The sequence below is a fragment of the Moschus berezovskii genome, chromosome 6 (assembly GCF_049115385.1).
Source record: "Moschus berezovskii isolate FMDL1 chromosome 6, NW_MosBer_1.0, whole genome shotgun sequence".
NCBI lineage: Eukaryota > Metazoa > Chordata > Mammalia > Artiodactyla > Moschidae > Moschus > Moschus berezovskii.
In genome coordinates this window covers 69939060-69960430 of record NC_142465.1, presented here as the reverse complement: position 1 = coordinate 69960430, position 21371 = coordinate 69939060, and the positions used below count along the sequence as shown (strand labels likewise).

General features: G+C 37.8%; 1 protein-coding gene across 2 annotated transcripts; it reads left to right on the top strand.

Moving 5' to 3' along the window:
- Positions 1-6253: 6253 nt before the first annotated feature.
- Positions 6254-18911, top strand: ARL1 (ARF like GTPase 1). Of its 2 annotated transcripts, XM_055396829.2 has the most exons (6): positions 6256-6491; positions 8689-8826; positions 11929-12010; positions 12743-12854; positions 15673-15851; positions 16583-18911. In XM_055396829.2, the coding sequence occupies exons 1-6, from the start codon at positions 6488-6490 to the stop codon at positions 16611-16613; spliced, it is 546 nt and encodes a 181-aa protein (XP_055252804.1). In that variant the 5' UTR covers positions 6256-6487; the 3' UTR covers positions 16614-18911. The 2 variants fall into 2 exon arrangements, with proteins under 2 accessions (XP_055252805.1, XP_055252804.1); XM_055396830.2 differs by lacking the exon at positions 8689-8826 and having other exon boundaries at positions 6254-6491.
- The last annotated feature ends 2460 nt before the right edge of the window (positions 18912-21371 follow it).

Below are 21371 nucleotides of genomic sequence, written 5' to 3'. Positions count from 1 at the left end.
TACATGGTATAAAATTCCAACAGTACAAAGTGTATACAATAAAAAAAAAGTCTCCCTGCATTTCAAGTCTGTAGTATTCTGTGCAGAACAACCATTCTTAAGTGTTTCTTGTGTAAATGTTCAGAATGTCATGCATTTGCAAGCACAGCATAGTACAAATGTGGCTGTGCAAATGTGCAAGCATATGTATAATTCCTAAAAGTGATATTTTTGTTAGGGGTATGTATATTTAAAATTTTGTATGTAGATCCTGCCTAATGGTAAATGCACTGTGGATGAGAGTGACAATTTTCCCACACGGAACTACTTACAAATTTTACCAACTAGATAGGTGAATGTCATCCTAATGTACCTCCTTCAAATTATTTTTAAAATATAACAGACAGGAAAATACACAAAATATAAATATGCTATTCAGTGAATTATTAAAGAAGCAAACAAGTCAGGTCAAGAAAGACAATATCTAAACATTCCAGAAACTTTCCTCATGCTTCCTCCTACCCCATTTCTCCTTTCCAAAAATTAACATTATAGTTCAGTCATGATAGCTTTGCATGATTTTGAATTTACATCCATGGAATCATACATAGTATGCTTTCTCTGGTGTCTGCTGCTTTTGTTCAGTAATGTGTTTATGAGATTTCTCTAGTATACAACTCGTTCTTTCAATTGTTTTGTTATATAGATTTCCATTATGTAAATACGTGGCAATTTATGAATTCTTCTACTGCTGACAGATACTTGGGTTGTTTAGTTTTTTTATTTTTTATGAATAATGCTACATAAATGTTTTTGTACATGTCACCTGGTGCACATGTGCATGCATTTCTGTTAGGTCTATACCTAGGACTATGGCACTGTCACAGCCATGTCAAGATCAGTCTAGCCTTTGTGAAGATGAACCACCATGTGCAGAGAGAAGCCAACCAACTCAGCCAATGTACCAGTTGCATATAGCTGCGTGAATAACCTCCAGCAAGATCAGGAAAAGAACTGCTTAGCCAATCCGTACGATTGTGATAAATAATACTTACTGCTGGTTTAAGTCCCTACATTTCAAAGCAGTTTGTTACACAGCAATAAATAACTGACCTAGAAATTGGTACCAGAGAGATATGGTACATAAAAATTGCATTTTCCCACGTACATGTATTGACTTAGGAACCATACTGTGAGTGGAGGCTGGAAAACTGAAGAGGCTGTTAGTGAGAGCTGGAGGGCTGGCAAAAATTATTTTAGGAAAGGATAGAAAGGTGGTGAGAAAATATTAACGAAGGCTTGGAAAAGAGTGAACTCTGCCAAACAGCTGTGGAACAGTGGATAAAAATGCTGCCTGTGGTAACCTGAAATAGAGATAAATGAACCTGCTGAACTGATATATTTCCAGGAAGAATACTGATAGTGTCATCTGGCTTCTGAGAGCTGAGTAAGATAAGGTATGGGAAGAGAGAAAGGCACTAGAGAGCCTTTCGGTTTGTAAGAAGAGTTTGGAGGAAATACAGAGAGCCTAGACTTCCTGGGTCAGAAAATAAACCTGTTCCTTATCCCAAGTTTCTCCAGCTGGTAAGAATTTCAAAATAAGAAATATCCCCCATTCTATAATGAGATTTGAGAGGAAATAAAGCAACGAGAGAAAAGCTCTCACTTCTGGTATAACTTTGATAGAGAGACAAGCCAGTCTTGCCCTTGGGGAAAAGGGGAAGGTGGGAGGAAGGGGAAGGTTGGTCAAGAGGGCAGTCTATAAAAGAGACCACAGACCCTGTGCTACTGTGGCTTGTGTTGTGTCCTCCGGAAAAGAGGACAATCACAGCAAGACATAGTTTAGGAAGAGCCGTTAATACTTTATCTAACGCCAGCCACATCCACCCCAAAAGGACAAATGATGGTGTTAGAAAAGAACTATAGTGAATACCTACTGTGTCCAGCTTCTATAACTTCCCCATTCCTGTACCTTTATTCATCCACATGGTGCATCAGTCAGTTCAGTTCAGTGGCTCAGTCGTGTCCGACTCTTTGCGACCCCATGAATCACAGCATGCCAGGCCTCCCTGTCCATCACCAACTCCCGAAGTTCACTCAAACTCATGTCCATCAAGTCGGTGATGCCATCCAGCCATCTCATTCTCTGTTATCCCCGTCTCCTCCCACCCCCAATCCCTCCCAGCATCAGAGTCTTTTCCAGTGAGTCAACTCGTCGCATGAGGTGGCCAAAGTATTGGAGTTTCAGTTTCAGCATCAGTCCTTCCAATGATATGAAAGCAAATATGATTTTCCAGTGGGCACTGTGGCACTGTTCTGAGTGCTGAAGAATTGATCCTTTAGAACTGTGGTGTTGGAGAAGACTCTTGAGAGTCCCTTGGCCTGTAAGGAGATCCAACCAGTCCATCCTAAAGGAAATCAGTCCTGAATGTTCATTGGAAGGACTGATGCTGAAACTCCAATACTTTGGCCACCTGATGTGAAGAACTGACTCACCTGAAAAGACCCTGATGCTGGGAAAAATTGAGGGCAGGAGGAGAAGGGGACGACAGAGGATGAGATGGTTGGATGGCATCACTGACTCAACGGACACGAGTTCGAGTAAAATCCGGGAGTTGGTGATGGAGAGAGAGGCCTGCCATGCTGCAGTCCATGGGTCACAAAGAGTTGGACATGACTGAGTGACTGAACGGAACTGAACTGTTCCCCTAGCCACAGCTGACAGGTCCAAGTGTGAGCAGCCTTGTTACAAAGAATTTAGTGTGTTGGTGTGGGGAAAGTGGGTGCAAATGGGAGGGATAATTAGGAAGCAAAAGTGACTCTGAAGTATGGATATAAATTGATTATTATAGATGGGTATTAGGTGCATGGGTGTTCTTTGTAACTATTCTTTCAAGAGTATTTTGAAATTCTGTATCAAATGAGAGTATGATGGAAGTGCTAGATTGTCTTTCTGGGAAAAAAGCACGTACGCAGAGAGAAAATTCTAGAGATAATTTCAGTCTGTTTACAGTCTCCCACAAGTCTATCTGTGGATTTATATGATGCCAGGTTAAGAACCCTTAGTGTCAAAAAAGCTCAAAATATTCAGGAATAAGTTTAACCAAAGAAGTATAAGACCTGTACACTGAAAACTACAAAATATTGCTGAAAACAAGTAAAGATAACCCTAATAAGTGGAAAAACATCCCATGTTTGTGAATGGGGAAGACTCAGTATTATGATGGCAAAATTTCACATATTAACCTATAGAGTTAGTGCAATCCTTACTGAAATCCTAATTGCCTTTCTTTGCATTAACAAACTGATCCTAAAATTCATACAGAAATGCAAGGGATCCAGAACAGCCAAGATGATCTTGAAAAAGGACAAAGTTAAAGAATTCATACTTTCTGATTTCAAAATCTGTCACAAAGCTACATGATGGTATTGTATGAGAACAATACATGAGAACAGAAATAAACATCCCTGGACTAGAACTGAAAAGTCCACAAATAACTGAAAAGTCCACAAATCTGTACATTTATGGTCAACTGGTTTTCAACAGAGTGACATGACCATTTAATGGAAAAATCAGTTTCAACAATGGCGTTGGAACAGCTGAATATTCATATGTAAAAAAATGAATCTGGACTCCTACCTCATAAATTACACAAAACAGTTAAAAATGGATCAGAGCCATTAATATAAAAGCCAAATCTCCAAAACTGTTAGAATATGGGTGTAAATCGATGTGAGCCTGGATTAGGCAATATTTTTTTAGATATGACACAAAGAGCACAAGCTGAAAAATAAAAATACATAAATTGGGTTTCATCAGATTTTAAGTTTATGCATTAAAGGATACTATCAACAAAGTGAAAACACAATTCACAGAACTGGAGAAAGTACTTGTGAATCATGTATTCAATAAAGGTCTAGTTTCCAAAATATATAGAGAACTTTTACAACTCAACAATAAGATGACAAATAATTCATTAAAAAATAGGTAAGGGATTTGAGTATGCATCTCTCCAAAGAAGATAAACACATAGCCAATAAACACATGAATAGATGTTCAACATCATTAGGCACAAGGAAAATTCAAATCAAATCCACAATGAGATACCATTCCATACCCATAGGATGGCTATAACTTAAAAGTCAAAAATAAGTGTTGCTGAGGAAGTGGTGAAATAAGAACCCTCAAATGTTGGTTTGAGGGAAGCAACCAGGGCAGTTTCCTTGAGGGGAGCAGTGGGGAGTTACTGCTTAATGGGTATAGAATTTCTGTTTGGGGTGATGAAAATATTTTGGGATTTGATAGTGGTGATAGCTGCAAACTTCATGAATATATGAAAAACCACTGAATCAAACACTTAAAAAATGATGCTACTGTATGTGAATGATTTCTCAATTAAAAAAAGACCACATAGTCTAATGAGAAATTCTCTGACAAAGTACATGTTATTACAAAGACACATTTGAGATATAACACATATCTAATATGTGAAAAATCACACATCTAGTTATGATTTCAAAATGCTGCTTAGTTTAAAAGACAATTATGAATGCACAGTAAGAAAAGCCATTCTGAAGCTTATATTTACTATACTTTTATATTTATTATATTTCATAGGTTCCGCTTCATTCTGCTTAGAATTTATTCTGCTTGGAATAAAATCTAAGCAAAGAATGTTACTTTCACTAGCAATGGAACACACTTAAATCTTAAGTTTCTAACTTCAGAAACTACAGAAAACTACAGTATGGTAGTTTGCAAATCAATTTACCAAACGTACAGTTATAGAAGGCTTCATAATGTAGTTACTTTAGGTCTGGAAGTCAAATGATCACAGTGGATGTCCTAGCTCTATCGCTTAGCTATTTTCCACTTCATCGGAGACTGAGGTGGAACTGAAGTTCCTTCTTGCTTTAAAATTTTAAACTTCATCTAATTGTGGCTTTACAATCAAAATAATTTTGAAATTCTTTTCCTTGCTTGGACTATATTAAAGCGTTCACATTTTAAACTTTAACAAATTATTACTGTACCATAACATTTGAAAGGGATTAAATTAATTAGACCAACTGATCTCATTCCGCTGAGAACTGGCCTGAGGCAATACCACCATCTGGTGGTTTCTCTTCAAACATAACTTTCTAGAAGACGGTTTGGCCTCTCATCAAATTAGGACAGGTGGTTTGGATATGCCTATTTTAGGAAACACATTTAATAATGTTGCATATGTCTAAGTTAACTAATGCTTATGTAATTGTTTTTAAAAACTTGTAATTCAACACATTCTCTCAACAAGTATTTGTTTAGTGCCCAAGTATAAGAATAAAAGAGCAAACAAAATAAAAATACTTGCATTCAACAAAATAAAAATACATAGATGTAACAGTCTAGTGAAAGTACACAGATAAGCATAATAAATAAGTAAATTGTTAACTGTTAAGTTCTATTAAAAATCAGGATAAGGGGGATGTAGGGTAGGTTGCAATTTTAAATAAAATCTGAGCAAAGACTTGAAACAGGTGACGTCAACTCTACACGCTTGTCTCAAGAATAAAATGCCACTGACTTAGGATCTAAGTATCTAGCTTTAATTCTAGCGTGCTGCTATAATTCTGCTTCCTCAAATGTTCCTTTTTAGTAAGCAGGGACTGCAATACCAGGTCAATGTTAACAAGAAGGATATTAACATATTAACAGGATAATATTAACAATATTAACAAGAAGGACTGCATTTTGAAAAATGACGCTGCCCTAAAGATACATACCTTTCCTAGAGTAATGACTTTAGTATCAGGAAAGGCACAGGTGGAAGAAAGGAGGGACCCTACAGACCACTGCGACGCCTAAAATCTCGATTGCGGCCTCACTGTAAGGCGGCTCCGCAATGGTGGCGCAGGGCTCTTCCTATCATTACTATGTGGTTCTAGTTCCTGATCCGAGAAAAGAACGGGGGAAAATCAGGTAAACTCCGCCGCGTGCTTCTGAACCAGGAATTTTTGCGACGCCGCAACCTGCGCCCGCGCCCAGTCAGGCAGCCGCATCTAGGCGTGACGCGCATTCCTGGTTGGCGGATTCGTCACTTCTTGGTGTCAGAAGTTAAAATGAAAATTCGAATTTCCTTACTTTGGAATCCCTTCTTGTCCAAGAAAACAGAATCAAGAGAAACTCGGGGTCCTGGAATATTTTTTTTCTCTCTCGTGGCTTCCACAATGTCTACACCCTGTTTGCCGGGCACTTGCGTCGAAAGTGACGGCGCGGACGCTCAGGCCTCGGTTTCCAGCGCGCAGTCGCGGCGGCCCCTCGCTCCCGCCCCTGCCTGGAGGTCCGACGTGGAAGTTGCTGGCCGACCAAGCTTCCAAAGAAACTGTCTGGGAGCCAAGAGTCCGAGCCGGAGCCGGAGCGCAGGCCTAGGCGAGGGGAGGTGGCGGCGCCGAGACTCGAGTAGGAGTCGCTGCCGAGGTCGGGGCCAGTCTCTGACAGCCGACGAAGGCGGACAGGCGGTTCATCATGGGTGAGAGATCTGAGAAGGGAGCCTGGGCGCACTGACAGGCCGAGGCCGAGGGGGCTGGGGCTGGGGCTGGGGCGAGGAGGAACAGAGGGGCAGGCCTGGGAAGCCCAGAGTAACCGGCGTCTCAGGGAGCTGGTTGCTGAGGACTTCAGTCCCCTTGGCTCTTCACCAGTGTGCGTGGACTCTGCCTCGAACCTTCGCTTCCTGTCTCCCCGCGGGGTCAGGGGTGGGTCACGGCGGGTCGGTGAACTTTTCCCTTATCTCCTCGGACCCAGCGCCGCTCGCTGGATGCAGTTGGTCTGCGAAGCTTGGCAGCATGTCAGTCGCAAGTTCGCTAAGGTTTCTTGAGTGAAAGATGAGCTCTGACCTTGTAGTGGCAGCCTGATACTCTCTCCCTGGTCGCTGGGACAGCGGCAGTTTAAAATCCAAAAGGTGTTGCTGGTAATGTTTTATTGCCAACACGGCATTTATCTGCTTGCCTGTAACTTTTCCTGTAAGAGAGGAACGTGGAGGGGGAAGTGGGCAGGGAAGGTATTATGGTCAGTGATGACGTTTTAAACCCAATTTTTGGAGTGCTAATTGAGAGATCTACATTGTCGTCATAAGCATCAGGTAGTGCCTCGCTCCCCACTGGAGCCCAAATGAAGGTGCAAATTTTTTAACTTGTTCAGAAGTCTGCAAGTGATGGAAATTGTTTGGGTTATTTAAAGACCTCAGCTATTTTCTGGGGACTTTCCATCTTGCTCTGAAACATCAGAAGAGCCTTCTTGTCTTTTTGCATAACCCTTTCAGTTTTTTTCCTACTGCCTCTTTTTAACCTATAAGAAAGGATTTTGTCTAGTCACACTCTTTATGTTGCAAACTTTCAGGGTTCTCTAGCCCATGGTGGATTCATTTTTCCAGACTTATAGTTTTTAATTTTGTCATTTCTTTGTAAAATAACCAGGTGTTGTTTGTGAGCATCATTTCTGTTGTCAACATTTTTATATTGTTAGTGTAACTTTTTTCTAATCTTTTCAAATGTCTTTTAGTAAGAAAGGACCAAAGTACTTTTATTGGGTGGGGAGGCGTAATCATTAAAGAAACAACTTGTTTTAAAAGAGCTTCTTGTTTGATTGTAGAAATAATAAAGATTCTGAATTTCCACCTCCGTCACTCTTAGGGGTTATTTTATTTAAACACACATCAACAATTTAATCTATTACTGGGAGGCCCTGCTGAGACAGAGGATGATTTTAAATTTTAACTTTTTTTCAGCTGTATTGAGGTATGAATGACAAAAATTGTGTATATTTAAGGTGTACAGCATGATATTTTGATATATGTATACACTGTGAAATGATTACCACATTCAAGCTGATTAACACGTCCATCACCTTACAATTACCCTTTTTGTGTGTGGGATGAGAACACTTTGAGATCTGCTGTCTTAGCAAATTTCAAGTGTACAATATGTTATTAATTAAATATAGTTACCATGATGTTCATTAGATCTCCAGACGTATCTTCTAATGAAAGTGTATACCCTTTGACTAACACTGTCTCATTTTCCCCACTCTCTCAGCATCTGGTAACCACCATTCTATTCTCTTTTCACAAGTGCTTTTATATTACACAATACCTTGTGTTTAGGAAGTTTTCTGGTAATAGTTCATGATATGTTGAATGTAGCTTTATTAGTATTTTTTTTAAATGTTTTCCATCAAAAATAATTTTTGTTATTTTTGGCTTCTGTCTCAATTTCTTTGCAAGTTACATTCCTTACAGAGAATTCTCAGTGATTGAAGGTACTTATGGTACTGCTGTTGTACAACAATAATAATTGCTTTTCGTGTTCAAGGACTTCACTGTTCCACTATCATTCTAATTTGCCCTTTAATTTCTAGGGGTAATGAGGATATCATGTTAAGCTATCCATATTCTTTTGTTTAGAAAGTGAGCTCCATGAGGGGAGTCATATTTCTCTTATTTTTGAGTATATCTTCTGAGCCTGCCTAACATAGTATCCAGGACATGGTAACAATCAGTAATTACTAGTTTGATGTTGAATGATGTATTTCATTGGAAGCAATGTTCCTATGAATGGAGAAAAATATTACAATGTTATTGAATTTAGTATAGCTTTTAAAGAGCAAGATTAAATGTTTTGTGGATCTAGTTCTTGAAATGATATTGAAATACATTTTTGTTATTTTCTAAGGTGGCTTTTTCTCAAGCATTTTTTCCAGTCTGTTTGGAACTCGGGAAATGAGGATTTTAATTTTGGGATTAGATGGAGCAGGAAAAACTACAATTTTGTACAGATTACAGGTTGGAGAAGTCGTGACTACTATTCCTAGTAAGTGTTGGTATGATAAACTAATTATAGGATAGGGGCTTTTGTTTTCCATTGAAAAAAACTTTATTTCTGAATACATATGTAATGTAATTAATAAGATTTGTAGACTTCTATGAGCACAATATTGATAACATTTTTTTCATAAATTTACGGACAGTTTGATGTAATTTATGAATCCCTGTGCATGGCTGGGTTCTGCTGTTTAGAGCTGTTTTATTATTTTTTTTCTAAAATTTTTATTTAATAAATGGTACAAAGCACAATGCCAAAAACATTAACAGTTAAAATTTCACCAAAAGAAAAAATACTATAGAATACACAGTTGTAAAAAGCTACATTAAGTTATTTTACAACTGTCTCAGGCTGCAAAAAGAAAAAAAACCCAATGCCATACCTAAGTTATCCCTCTCTCAAAATAATGCCATTTATGTTATAAACCATGAGCACCCCATCAAAAGACGGGAACTGCTTTTGTTAATTCATATATATATATATGACTGTATCACTTTGCTATACACCTGAAACAAACACAACACTGTAAATGAAATATAGTACAATATAAAATAAAAATAAGTTTCAGACTTTTGGGGCTTTACACAGAGTTAGAGTTCCTGTCAGAGGGATAACAGCACCACAGCCGTACTGAATCCTCATGAAGGAGGCACACGAATGACTGGATTACAAGAGTTACAGGAATGAGAGCTGCTCACTTCCCAGAAACTACAGCTCACGGAAAACCAACAAAGGCACGAGATACAGACCATTCACTTATGATTGTGTAAAACTCAAGAAAGTCCACATCACTCCTACAACATGTCGAAAGTGCCTCAGAATTCACATAATACCAACTTTCTCATGGTTCTGGTTAAATTACATATACCAGTTTATAACAAATGGCAAAATCTGTACCTCTGTTCAAAGTTTTAAAAATTACTTGAGAATGGTTTCTTGTATTTCTATGCCACCTTTATAGTTCTGGTTTCTCATTTCTTAATTAGTAAATTCAGCGTGCAGGTTCTATCCCAGGCTAATTTATACACTTCCGGAAGGAACGGCCTCTTGAATCCACAGAGTGTTGAGGTGGGGAGCCCCCAACCACGTCAGATTCGTTTCACATATGATAATATACATGTTTCAGTGCCATTCTCCCAAATCATCCCACCCTTGCCCTCTCCCACAGAGTCCAAAAGACTGTTCTATACATCTGTGTTTCTTTTGCTGTCTTGTATACAGGGTTATCGTTATCCTCTTGCTATATTCCATATATATGTGTTAATATACTGTATTGGTGTTTTTCTTTCTGGCTTACTTCACTCTGTATAATAGGCTCCAGTTTCATCCACCTCATTAGAACTGATTCAAATGTATTCTTTTTAATTGCTGAGTAGTACTCCATTGTGTAAATGTACCACAGCTTTCTTATCTATTCGTCTGTAGAGCTGTTTTAAAAGTTGGGTAGAGTTAAGCCACATAATATTGAGTAGCCAGTATCTTTATTGATAAAATGAAGATAATAAATATTCATTGGCTTTGAAAATAAAGGCAATGAATAAGGAAAATGAATCAAGTATATAAAGTACTTTGTACATCTGAGTAGAGAATTATTAGTATGTCGATACTAAGTTATACTGTTACATGTGCAGTGGTTTTTTTTTTTCTGTACTTGTTATTATTTGATTAAGATTAGTTTTTTTTTTTAGTAATTCTATTGATTGTTTTTAAAGATCTGAGTTGAAGAGACTGAGTGTTCAATTAATCTGGAACTTAAAAATATCAAGATATTTTGATATCTTAGAAAAATATTTTTCAATAGTCCTAATTTAGTACATAAGACGACTGTTCTGTTACTTATACTGTTTTCATTTTTTTGCCCTGAAGATTATACTTAAACTAAGTTTAATAGTTTGTAGAGTTTGCTCAAGAATACTTATATCTTTAAGTTACTCCGTCGCTCATGGTTTCTATTTAGTACTATTTAAATTCCAGATTAAAACAGAAAAGTCTAGCTTTTATAAAAGAACTTTTTGAACCACGTCATCTGTTACTTCTTGCTGCCACCTTCAAGAAATTTCAGTTTCTTTGGCTTTTGGTTCTCAAATCACCCATCTGTGCTGCCGTTGAGTCGTGGTGGCTGCTGCGGTACCCACAGCTCAGTGGATTGCGTTTCAGCAAATGTGGTTTATACCACGTTCTTCCCCTCTGCAAATAAACAACATTTGTAATTGAGGTTGAAGATGGTGATTACACTGCTACCAAATTCTAAGGGAGACATCATGAACTTGCTTTTTACTTTTTCACTCAGATTTGCTATAGTAATTTTTTTATACTTGCCATATATACTCTGAAGCATCATTTACCAGTATAAACTTAAATCTAAAAAATTAATTGTCCAATTATAGCTGTAAGTTATATTTTACTTTGATTTTTTTTAAGTTTGTAAAATCTTAGTAATTTTTATATGTATAGCTCCTAAGTTTTTTCAGCATCCTCTCTAGCTCCTCTGGATTCCTTTCATTGAAAGTATCTTGCCTTAGGCATGTGATGCCATGCTCCACCTAAGAAGCATGGCAGGGAAAGGGGTTGAGACTCCTCCCCTTTGACCATCTAGCTGTGACCTTACTGTGGATGAGCTCTTGAGGAAGTCTTCAGAGGGTCTGTGAGATTCCCTGCCTTAGTGAACTCAGCCTCCATAAAGAGATACACAGCCATTGCCGTGCCTTACTGAAGTTTAGAATCTAGGCTTTTGTCCTATTTGCTACCTACAAAAATTCCATTTTTTGTAATATGTTTACAACTGTCCTTTCTAGGTATAACTTTCTGAACGCTTTTGTGTGCCAGCGTTTAACATAATAGAATTTCCACTGAACTAAGAATTATCTAATTGCAGAGGTGGCTGGGGGTTCTTATATACCCTGAAAGTGGGGTTGATCTTGCTTATTGGGTGTTTATATATGTATAGCACAGCAGACTGTAGTAAATGGAATAATATTTGAACTAATAATGTGATTCAACAATTACCACTAATTGCTGAAACTCAGACTGGACATTTTGAAGACAGAATGTGTTAGTCTACATGTACTATTAATTTGCTTTCTCTTCCAGCCATTGGATTTAATGTTGAGACAGTAACATACAAGAACCTTAAATTCCAAGTCTGGGATTTGGGAGGACAGACAAGCATCAGGTATGGTACAGAGGCCAGACCATTTTGTAGTATTGGGATCTTTATTGCTCTTTTAGGGTTAACAGCAGTAAACCAAAATATGTCTTCTTTTGTAATGTAATGGGAGCCACATAGTTTAAAATGAGGTAAAACCACCTTATTCTCTCAATTAAAATCTGAGAATTAAAGATTTTTAACTAAAAAATTAAAATCTACGGAAGTCAGTTTTTCCTATATCACTTACATGAAAATTTTTTCTATGAAAGTCTCAAGACCTGATTACTTCAGTAGTTTTTAAATAAAAAGAATTCTCTAGTTAATTCTTGTCAGTCCCTTCCTCTGTGAGACAGACTGTTTTGGATTTCATGAAAATACCTTTTGGGCCCACTATTTAGGCCTAGATGCATTCCCCAAGCATTTTGCTGCCTTTTAACTCATTTTATTTCTTGAACCACTTTGGAGTCATTTGTTAATTTTAGCCATTTCAACTTCTTGTCTTCAGTGATCAATTTAAAGTCTGTTACTAAAATTATTTTTAAAGAACCCATTTCTCTTAAGGATTTTCTAAAGATTTATAAGATACAGTGATCAGGTCTGTGAAACCATCATTATGGCATTAATATTGATATGGGTGGGAAAGGATTGGCAAGTAACACCCTTCACCCCACCATAGCCAAGTCCTAGCATATAAATTAATCTATCAGTTTCATCTTTCAAATAATAATATATTCTCCCTTCCTGAATTTTCTTTAGGCCATACTGGAGATGTTATTATTCAAACACAGATGCAGTCATTTATGTAGTAGACAGTTGTGACCGAGACCGAATTGGCATTTCCAAATCAGAGTTAGTTGCCATGTTGGAGGTAAGAAAACTTTATTAAAATGTGCGTAAGTAATTTATATTTGCTTGCTCTTTTATTATTGTCACATGCAGAAATAATTAAAAGGGAAACAGGGGTCTCCCCCACACTCATGTCTTTAGTATCATTTTCTTTTATGCAAATTACTTTCTATTCCAAAAATACTGTTGGGAGAGAGTTGAAGACAAAAAAAAACACAAAACAATTCCAGTCCTGTAACTTCCTTTAAATTCCTTAATTTCCAGAAAATTCAGAGCTAAACCCTTTCTAAACTGAAGTGACTATTCTAAGTCACTTTGGTGAAGTGATCGTTTTTTTAATGTCTTTATTTCTGGTTGTATAAATTAGCATATGGAAGCAGATTTATTATATAAGTATATAAAGTGTATTTGTTCTAGAAACACTGAAGTTCAGAATGGATTTCGGCACAATTCTGGGCCCGTTTACCTCTCCCGGCTTTATCAGTTTTTTACTCTTCCCTGTGTTTACAGTAGTACCTCAGCCGTACCGATATTTCGTTTCTTTGCTCACTGAGTTTGTGTAACTGACACCTGGTTTAGGGTTTTGCATTTGCTTCTCCTGCTTGGAATTCTCTTTCCCCAAATCTGTGTGTGGCTGTCTTCTTGACATGTTTTATCTCACATGTTTCTTCCTCAGAGAGGAGGTCTCGGTTATCTTCTAACCCTTTATCTTAGCTTATTCTTTGTAACTACTTACCATTTCTTTACATTATTTTAAACATGTTTATTTACTTATGTATGCTTCCCACCCTGAAGTGTAAAGTTCTTTGTGTTTACCTTGTACCCCTGATGTGTGGAACAGTGTATAATAGCTCTTAACTAAGACCCCAGTACAGTATATTCACTGAGGTTTGTAAGACTGATAAGCTAGCTGAATTTAGAGGGTGCATTAAGTAGTCATCTAAAAGATTTTAAAATTGTTAAGTGGATCACAATAAACTGTGGAAAATTCTGAAAGAGATGGGAATACCAGACCACCTGACCTGCCTCTTGAGAAACCTGTATGCAGGTCAGGAAGCAACAGTCAGAACTGGACATGGAACAACAGACTGGTTCCAAATAGAAAAAGGAGTATGTCAAGGCCATATATTGTCACCCTGCTTATTTAACTTATATGCAGAGTACATCATGAGGAACGCTGGGCTGGAAGAAGCACAAGCTGGAATCAAGATTGCCAGGAGAAATATCAGTAACCTCAGATATGCAGATGACACTACCCTTATGGTAGAAAGTGAAGAGGAACTCAAAAGCCTCTTGAGGAAAGTGAAAGAGGAGAGTGAAAAGGTTGGCTTGAAGCTCAACATTCAGAAAACTAAGATCATGGCATCTGGTCCCATCACTTCATGGGAAGTAGATGGGGAAACAGTGGAAACAGTGTCAGACTTTATTTTTTTGGGCTCCAAAATCACTGTGGATGTTGATTGCAGCCATGAAATTAAAAGACGCTTACTCCTTGGAAGGAAAGTTATGACCAACCTAGATAGCATATTAAAAAGCAGAGACATTACTTTTCCAACAAAGGTCCGTCTAGTCAAGGCTTTGGTTTTTCCCGTGGTCATGTATGGATGTGAGAGTTGGACTGGGAAGAAAGCTGATCGCCGAAGAATTGATGCTTTTGAACTGTGGTGCTGGAGAAGACTCTTGAGAGTCCCTTGTACTGCAAGGAGATCCAACCAGTCCATTCTAAAGGAGATCAATCCTGGGTGTTCATTGGAAGGACTGATGCTAAAGCTGAAACTGCAATACTTTGGCCTCCTCATGCGACAAGTTGACTCACTGGAAAAGACTCTGATGCTGGGAGTGATTGGGGGTTGGAGGAGAAGGGGACGACAGAGAATGAGATGGCTGGATGGCATCACCGACTCGATGGACATGAGTTTGAGTGAACTCTGGGAGTTGGTGATGGACAGGGGGGCCTGGAGTGCTGTGATTCATGGGGTTGCAAAGAGTCAGACACAACTGAGCGACTGAACTGAACTGAAGCTTCTCAAATGTATTAATGATTAACTTAATAATGAAATTGCCTTTGCTTGAGAAAATTAGATGTATAGGTTTCCTTTTCCCACTAAAACTATGATTCTGAATTACTCAATTATTGAATGTTTAAGTTCCAGGCAACTTGATTCCTAGTTAGAAGCAAAACTTAGAATATTTCGGACTTCTGAGTTCTTGGATGATTAACTTAGTAGCTTCCAGTTTATATATTTCAACCTAAAGTTTTAAAGTTTTGCCTAAATTTTTTTTTTTAAACAACATAGCGTCACATTTATCATAAGAGCTTCTTAGACCAAATTCGAAGTATAAGGAAGTTTAAGGGACTGTTTAATTGCCTCGGGTATAACATATTTTTAAAATATAAGCTATATTTAGCTGTAATTCACATGGTATAATAAATTTTTATTGTATAAAGTATGGCATGAAAGAAATGGATTATTAACTTCAGTTCACAATTCTCAAATTGGATTGTTAGGTTTTTTGTGGTATTAGGATTTCCCTTGTGTAATCTTTATAGAAAACTAAAAATTGTATTCATTCTTTAGGAATTAACTTTTAATTAATTCAATCAATATTTATTTATTAGTGTTATAAAGTATATATGGAGGTTGAATCAGGACTATTATATTAAAACTTATAGACACAAAACCAATTTGTTTTACCTTTGTACACAAAACTTCTAAATGGAGTAAAGAAATATAAAAAGGAGTTAGGAAATATGCTTTTAAAATAAGATTTTTTTTTCTTGCATTTCTTCCTAAACTCAGGAGCAAATTGATAAGAGAATATTTTTTTATTTTATTTAGGAAGAAGAGCTGAGAAAAGCCATTTTAGTGGTGTTTGCGAATAAGCAGGACATGGAACAGGCAATGACTCCCTCAGAAATGGCAAATTCACTTGGGTTACCTGCCTTGAAGGACCGAAAATGGCAAATATTCAAAACTTCAGCAACCAAAGGCACTGGCCTTGATGAGGCAATGGAATGGTAAGTACCATGTTTCCAGAAGCCATTTGTGGATTTGTGTGTACATGCATTTGTAATTTCCCTTTGGTCTTAAGGATGTAATCAGATTACTTTGTATTTTATCATACTAAGTTCCTCCACCCTTTTCTTCCATTGGTTTTCATGCACATCTGCTTTTGTTTAGCCACACGTACTAATTATAGTTAGGTAAACCACCTCTCTGCTATATTTCTAGCTTTTCCCCTTACTTACCTCACCCTCCAGTTCCTTATCCTTCAGGACTTAGGTTGAGGCTCTCTGCTTCTCAAGAGCCTTCCCTACCTCCAGGCCCACTGCCTTACCACACACACAGCTGTCCTTGTCAGAGATCAGTGATATAATACTACTTGTTACACTGTCTTACAGTTGGTTTGTGCATCTGCTCATTAAATTATCATCTCCTTGAGAACCGAGGCTAGTTTTCATCTCTGAATTATCTACATCTGGCCTGGCTATAGTAGGTAGCAGCCTGAAAAGTGGCTATTTGGTTGTTTTTGATTTTTCATTCAAAGCATAGACAAAGTGAGAGCTAAAATACACCCTTGTGGAAACTGAGTCCATAACCTCATTCTTCTAATATAACCATCTTAACCTTCATCATTTAAAGTGCTTTGGAATTTATCTTCAGTATGAAATTTATATTATAAATGATCTTTCTCTATACCTGAACATTTGAAGTTAAATTTATGAAACTGTTCATTTTCTCTTCACAGGTTAGTTGAAACATTAAAGAGCAGACAGTAATTCAGTCCCTTTTGCTGCTCTGAAACAAAGACCACATCACGTATCCCTTTGGAAACAGTTAAGTGTGCTCCACACTACTAAATGTTAAAGCTGTCTGATTGTCGGCATATACCGAACTGACTGGAACATTTGTAATACATATTGAAACTAAGTATTTGGTTGGAAGGGTAACTCATTGTGATTGAACCAACTGAATGTCTGCCCTATATAATGTAAAATATTCCTTCCTTGTTATCTTGTGTTAAGGTATATATTCTGTTTGTATGCAGTTCTTATTCAGATACAGTCCTATTAAAGAATGTACTCTTAATGAGGAAAAAACCCTCCTATTTTTAAATTAGTGGTTGCATCTTGTTTGTATTAACACTAATAAATATCTTAACTCAGATTTTTCCCTCTAAAATGAATTAGGTTTTTCCAAAGATTAGGCTCAATAGAGTAGGCCAAGAACCTAGCATGGGTAATTAGTCTTTATTGCTTAATGGCCACTTTATCTAAGCTGTTTCATTTAAAAGCTTTTGGTTATAGGCATGAAATAATTATTTTGGTGGCTAACTTCACTGACTTATCTGTAATTATTATTTTATAGTATTTATAGTTGTTTGGAAATTTTTTTCAGATTTGGACCTACTCAGTCAATTTGTACAGGAATCCTGCCATGTAGCTAGGACGTCATTTTTACATCTTCATTTTTATGGACATGGACCCAAAATACTGATAGACTGGCTTGACTAAAGTCACCTGCAAGGAAAGTGGGAACAGGGCTTACAGTGAGATTTCAGGGTCAGAAGCTTGTCCCATGAACTATAAATTCCTGGAAGTGCCAACATTGACAACACAACTTAATTCCTTATGTAAAATTAAGCTAATAGAAGTAGACATAGTACATTTAAAATAACATCTGTAAATTTTTCCATACTAGTAGAGGTAGTAGAAATAGTCCTAAATGGTTATATTTGATTGAATTCACAACACATTAAACAAAATTTCATCTGAAAGGAAATTTTTTGAAAACAAGACTTAGAAGCATTGTAAAGGACGTTTTTACTGCCTTTGGTTCCTTCTACCTACCTGTAATTGAACATGTAACTTTGAATGGTGAAAAGTCAAAATCTTATTGATTCTAGAGGGAGAGAAACTTAAGAAGTCATGATTTTAAAAATTAGGTTTACTACTGCTAGATGATCAAAAACAATTATTTCCTAATGGACTTTTAAAAGGAACTTTACAAACAACCCAGTCTACAGTGAGACAGAAATAAATTGAGACCTTAGTAATTACCAAAATTGGGAGCAATTTTTTTTAGGCCTTCTTCCAGGATCATGTGTTCCCAGTGTACCCAAAAGTACTAACAGTATATAACTGACATCATGTCATAGTTTGCAAGGCACTCCTGATGGGCAAACTGTCTTTTTCGTATTCATGTCCCTAATGTCTAGTATGGTGCCTGGCACATTATGGCACCTCAGAATATGTTCATGGTTAAAAATGGTAGGCTATATGTTTGTCAGCTAGGAAAATAGTACATCAGCACTTTATACATGGGTCCCTTTCTGGTCAGTGGCACATATCTAGTGTTAGACTTGTACCCAAATGGATTAGCACTCCCCAGTGGTTCAGGAACACTGTGAAAATAGAAGTATGAGGAGGTGCAACCCTGGCAGGCAAATGCTTGACAAATAGCCTTGGTAGCAAAGGCCTGCACTTGGATGATCCTGATCCCTCTGGTTTGCCACAAAGAATAGGATGGGATAAATAGAGCATACACTGACATTAACCTGATATAAACGAGAAGGTCCTTGTCTAGCAGTAAACAGTTGTACAAGTATGTTACAGGAGGTTGAATGTTTATAAAAATCTATTGAGTCTTGTTTCAGGAGAAGCCTGAAAAGGACCAAACTTGAAATCAGAGCATATGAGTTCTAGGCGCAAAGGGCCACTCCATCAGTTTGTTTGGTTTTTCTTTTTGTACAAATAATATCAAAGGTTTTTTTTAAGCGCTAACATTCTATAATTCTGTTTGGTAGTTGTGCTGTGTCATGTCGTCAGATTTAAAAAGAGAAATTGAGAGTGGCATTCTATTATCAGAATACCTGAGATGCACTTTAAATTGTGGAAATGTAAGCTCCTTGAGGGCAGGGACCATATCTTATTTACTGTTAGAATCCCTTGCATCTAGTGTGGTGCACCTGGCACATACTTGGTACTGGGCTCTCAATAAATATTTACTGGAGTAAATATTGATTAAATACTGATTAAAATGATTAAATATTGATTAAAACAAAGCCGTGCTCAATATACTTGAGATATTTATTTTTCCTGACTCTGCCTTTAGTATTAATAACTTTTGATTTATAAATTTTTTATAAAAGCAGATTCCTGCACTTTAAATCACTTAGAATTGTGTCTGCTTTCCAGGATGCACCATGTTTATCCTTTTGGGATATTTATTACAAACACCTTGGAAGTGTGAGAACTCCTTGCCAACATTTGGTGGAGTTTCATTCACGTTAATCTGCATTTTACTAATTATTAAAAAGGTTAATACAGGAGTGACTCAAAAAAAGTAACTAGTAGACATACCTGATCCTAAAACCAGTGTAGGTTTTACTCCTTTAATTTCTGGTGTGGGGAGACATTGGTGTTTAGGGACTCATACAGCCAAGGTGGCAGTTTTGAAGTTCATGAGTGCCACCACAAGGTGGTCTCAAGATAATGACTTACTAACCAATACATAAGTACTTTAATATTCAAGACCTGTTATAGCCTATTTGCCAACTGGGTTAAAGGGCCATTTATATTTCCTTTGCAATGCCTATTTCTATCTTATGCCACTTTTTCAACTCTATTATCTTTGTTGATTACAGGTATTTGTTATATAGCCTGGGTACTATTAATCCTTTATCAGTGTAAGGTACATACCACGTCCTGGTTGTGTCATCTTGTAAGTTCAGTTCAGTTGCTCAGTCGTGTCCCACTCTTTGCAACTCCATGAATCACAGCACGCCAGGCCTCCCTGTCCATCACCAACTCTGAGTTCACTCAAACTCATGTCCATCGAGTCGGTGATGCCATCCAGCCATCTCATTCTCTGTCGTCCCCTTCTCCTCCTACCCCCAATCCCTCCCAGCATCAGAGTATTTTCCAGTGAGTCAACTCGTCGCGTGAGGAGGCCAAAGTATTGGAGTTTCAGCTTTAGCATCAGTCCTTCCAATGAACAGCCAGGATTGATCTCCTTTAGAATGGACTGGTTGGATCTCCTTGCAGTCCAAGGGACTCTCAAGAGTCTTCTCCAGCACCACAGTTCAAAAGCATCAATTCTTCGGCGATCAGCTTTCTTCACAGTCCAACTCTCACATCCATACATGACCACTGGAAAAACCATAGCCTTGACTAGACGGACCTTTGTTGGAAAAGTAATGTCTCTGCTTTTTAATATGCTATCTAACTTTCCTTCCAAGCGTCTTTTAATTTCATGGCTGCAGTCGTCATCTGCAGTGATTTTGGAGCCCAAAAAAATAAAGTCTGACACTGTTTCCGTTTCCCCATCTATTTCCCATGAAGTGATGGGACCAGGTGCCATGATCTTTGTTTTCTGAATGTTGATAAGTAGAAGTTATTAATTTTTATCACATCATCCCTCTCGAGATACCACTTTTTGTCTTAATTTTAATTATCTGATAGGGCAAGCCCCTCACGCTCTTCTCCTTTTTTTAAGAGTATCACTGGAAGAATCTGATGCTGGGAGGGATTGGGGGTGGGAGGAGACGGGGACGACAAAGAATGAGATGGCTGGATGGCATCACTGACTCAACGGACATGTGTTTGAGTGAGCTCTGGGAGTTGGTGATGGACAGGGAGGCCTGGCGTGCTGTGATTCATGGAGTCGCAAAGAGTCGGACACGACTGAGCGACTGAACTGAATGGCTATTTTCGACTATCTTCCATATAAATTTTAGAATCAGCTTGTTGGGATAATATGAAGAACTCCTTTGGGATTTTGCTTAGATTTGTATTTAACCACAGGTTTCCAACTAGCAACTTATGATACTAAATCTTCCTACCCATGAATGTAGTTAAACTTCTCCATTTGTGCAAGTCTTTCTTAATGCTCGTGTTCAGTTCAGTCGCTCAGTTGTGTCTGACTCTTTGCTAACCCATGGACCGCAGCACTCCAGGCTTCCCTGTCCATCACCAACTCCCAGAGCTTGCTCACATTCATGTCCATTGAATTGATGATGCCATCCAACCATCTCATCCTCTGTCATTCCCTTCTCCTCCTGCCTTCAATCTTTCCCAGCATCAGGGTCTTTTCAAATAAGTCAGTTCTTTGCATCAGGTGGCCAAAGTACTGGAGTTTCAGCTTCATCAGTCCTTCCAATGAATATACAAGACTGATTTCCTTTAGGATGGACTGGCTGGATCTCCTTGAAGTCCAAGGGACTCTCAAGAGTCTTACTACAACACCACAGATCAAAAGCATCAATTCTTTGGCACTCAGCTTTCTTTATAGTTGAACTCTCACATCCATACATGACTACTGGAAAAACCATAGCTTTGACAAGACAGACCTCTGTTGGCAAAGTAATGTCTCTTCTTTTTAATATGCCGTCTAGGTTGGTCATAGCTTTTCTTCCAAGGAGCAAGTATCTTTTAATTTCATGGCTGCAGTCACCATTTGCAATGATTTTGGAGCCTCCCAAAATAAAGTCTCACTGTTTCCATTGTTTCCCCATCCGTCTGTCATGAAGTGATGGG

Coding starts and splice junctions, on each gene's coding strand:
- ARL1 (XM_055396829.2), top strand. Junction 8,827..11,928: donor AGTCGTGACTACTATTCCTA/GTAAGTGTTGGT, acceptor TTTCTCTTCCAG/CCATTGGATTTAATGTTGAG. Junction 12,855..15,672: donor AGTTAGTTGCCATGTTGGAG/GTAAGAAAACTT, acceptor TATTTTATTTAG/GAAGAAGAGCTGAGAAAAGC.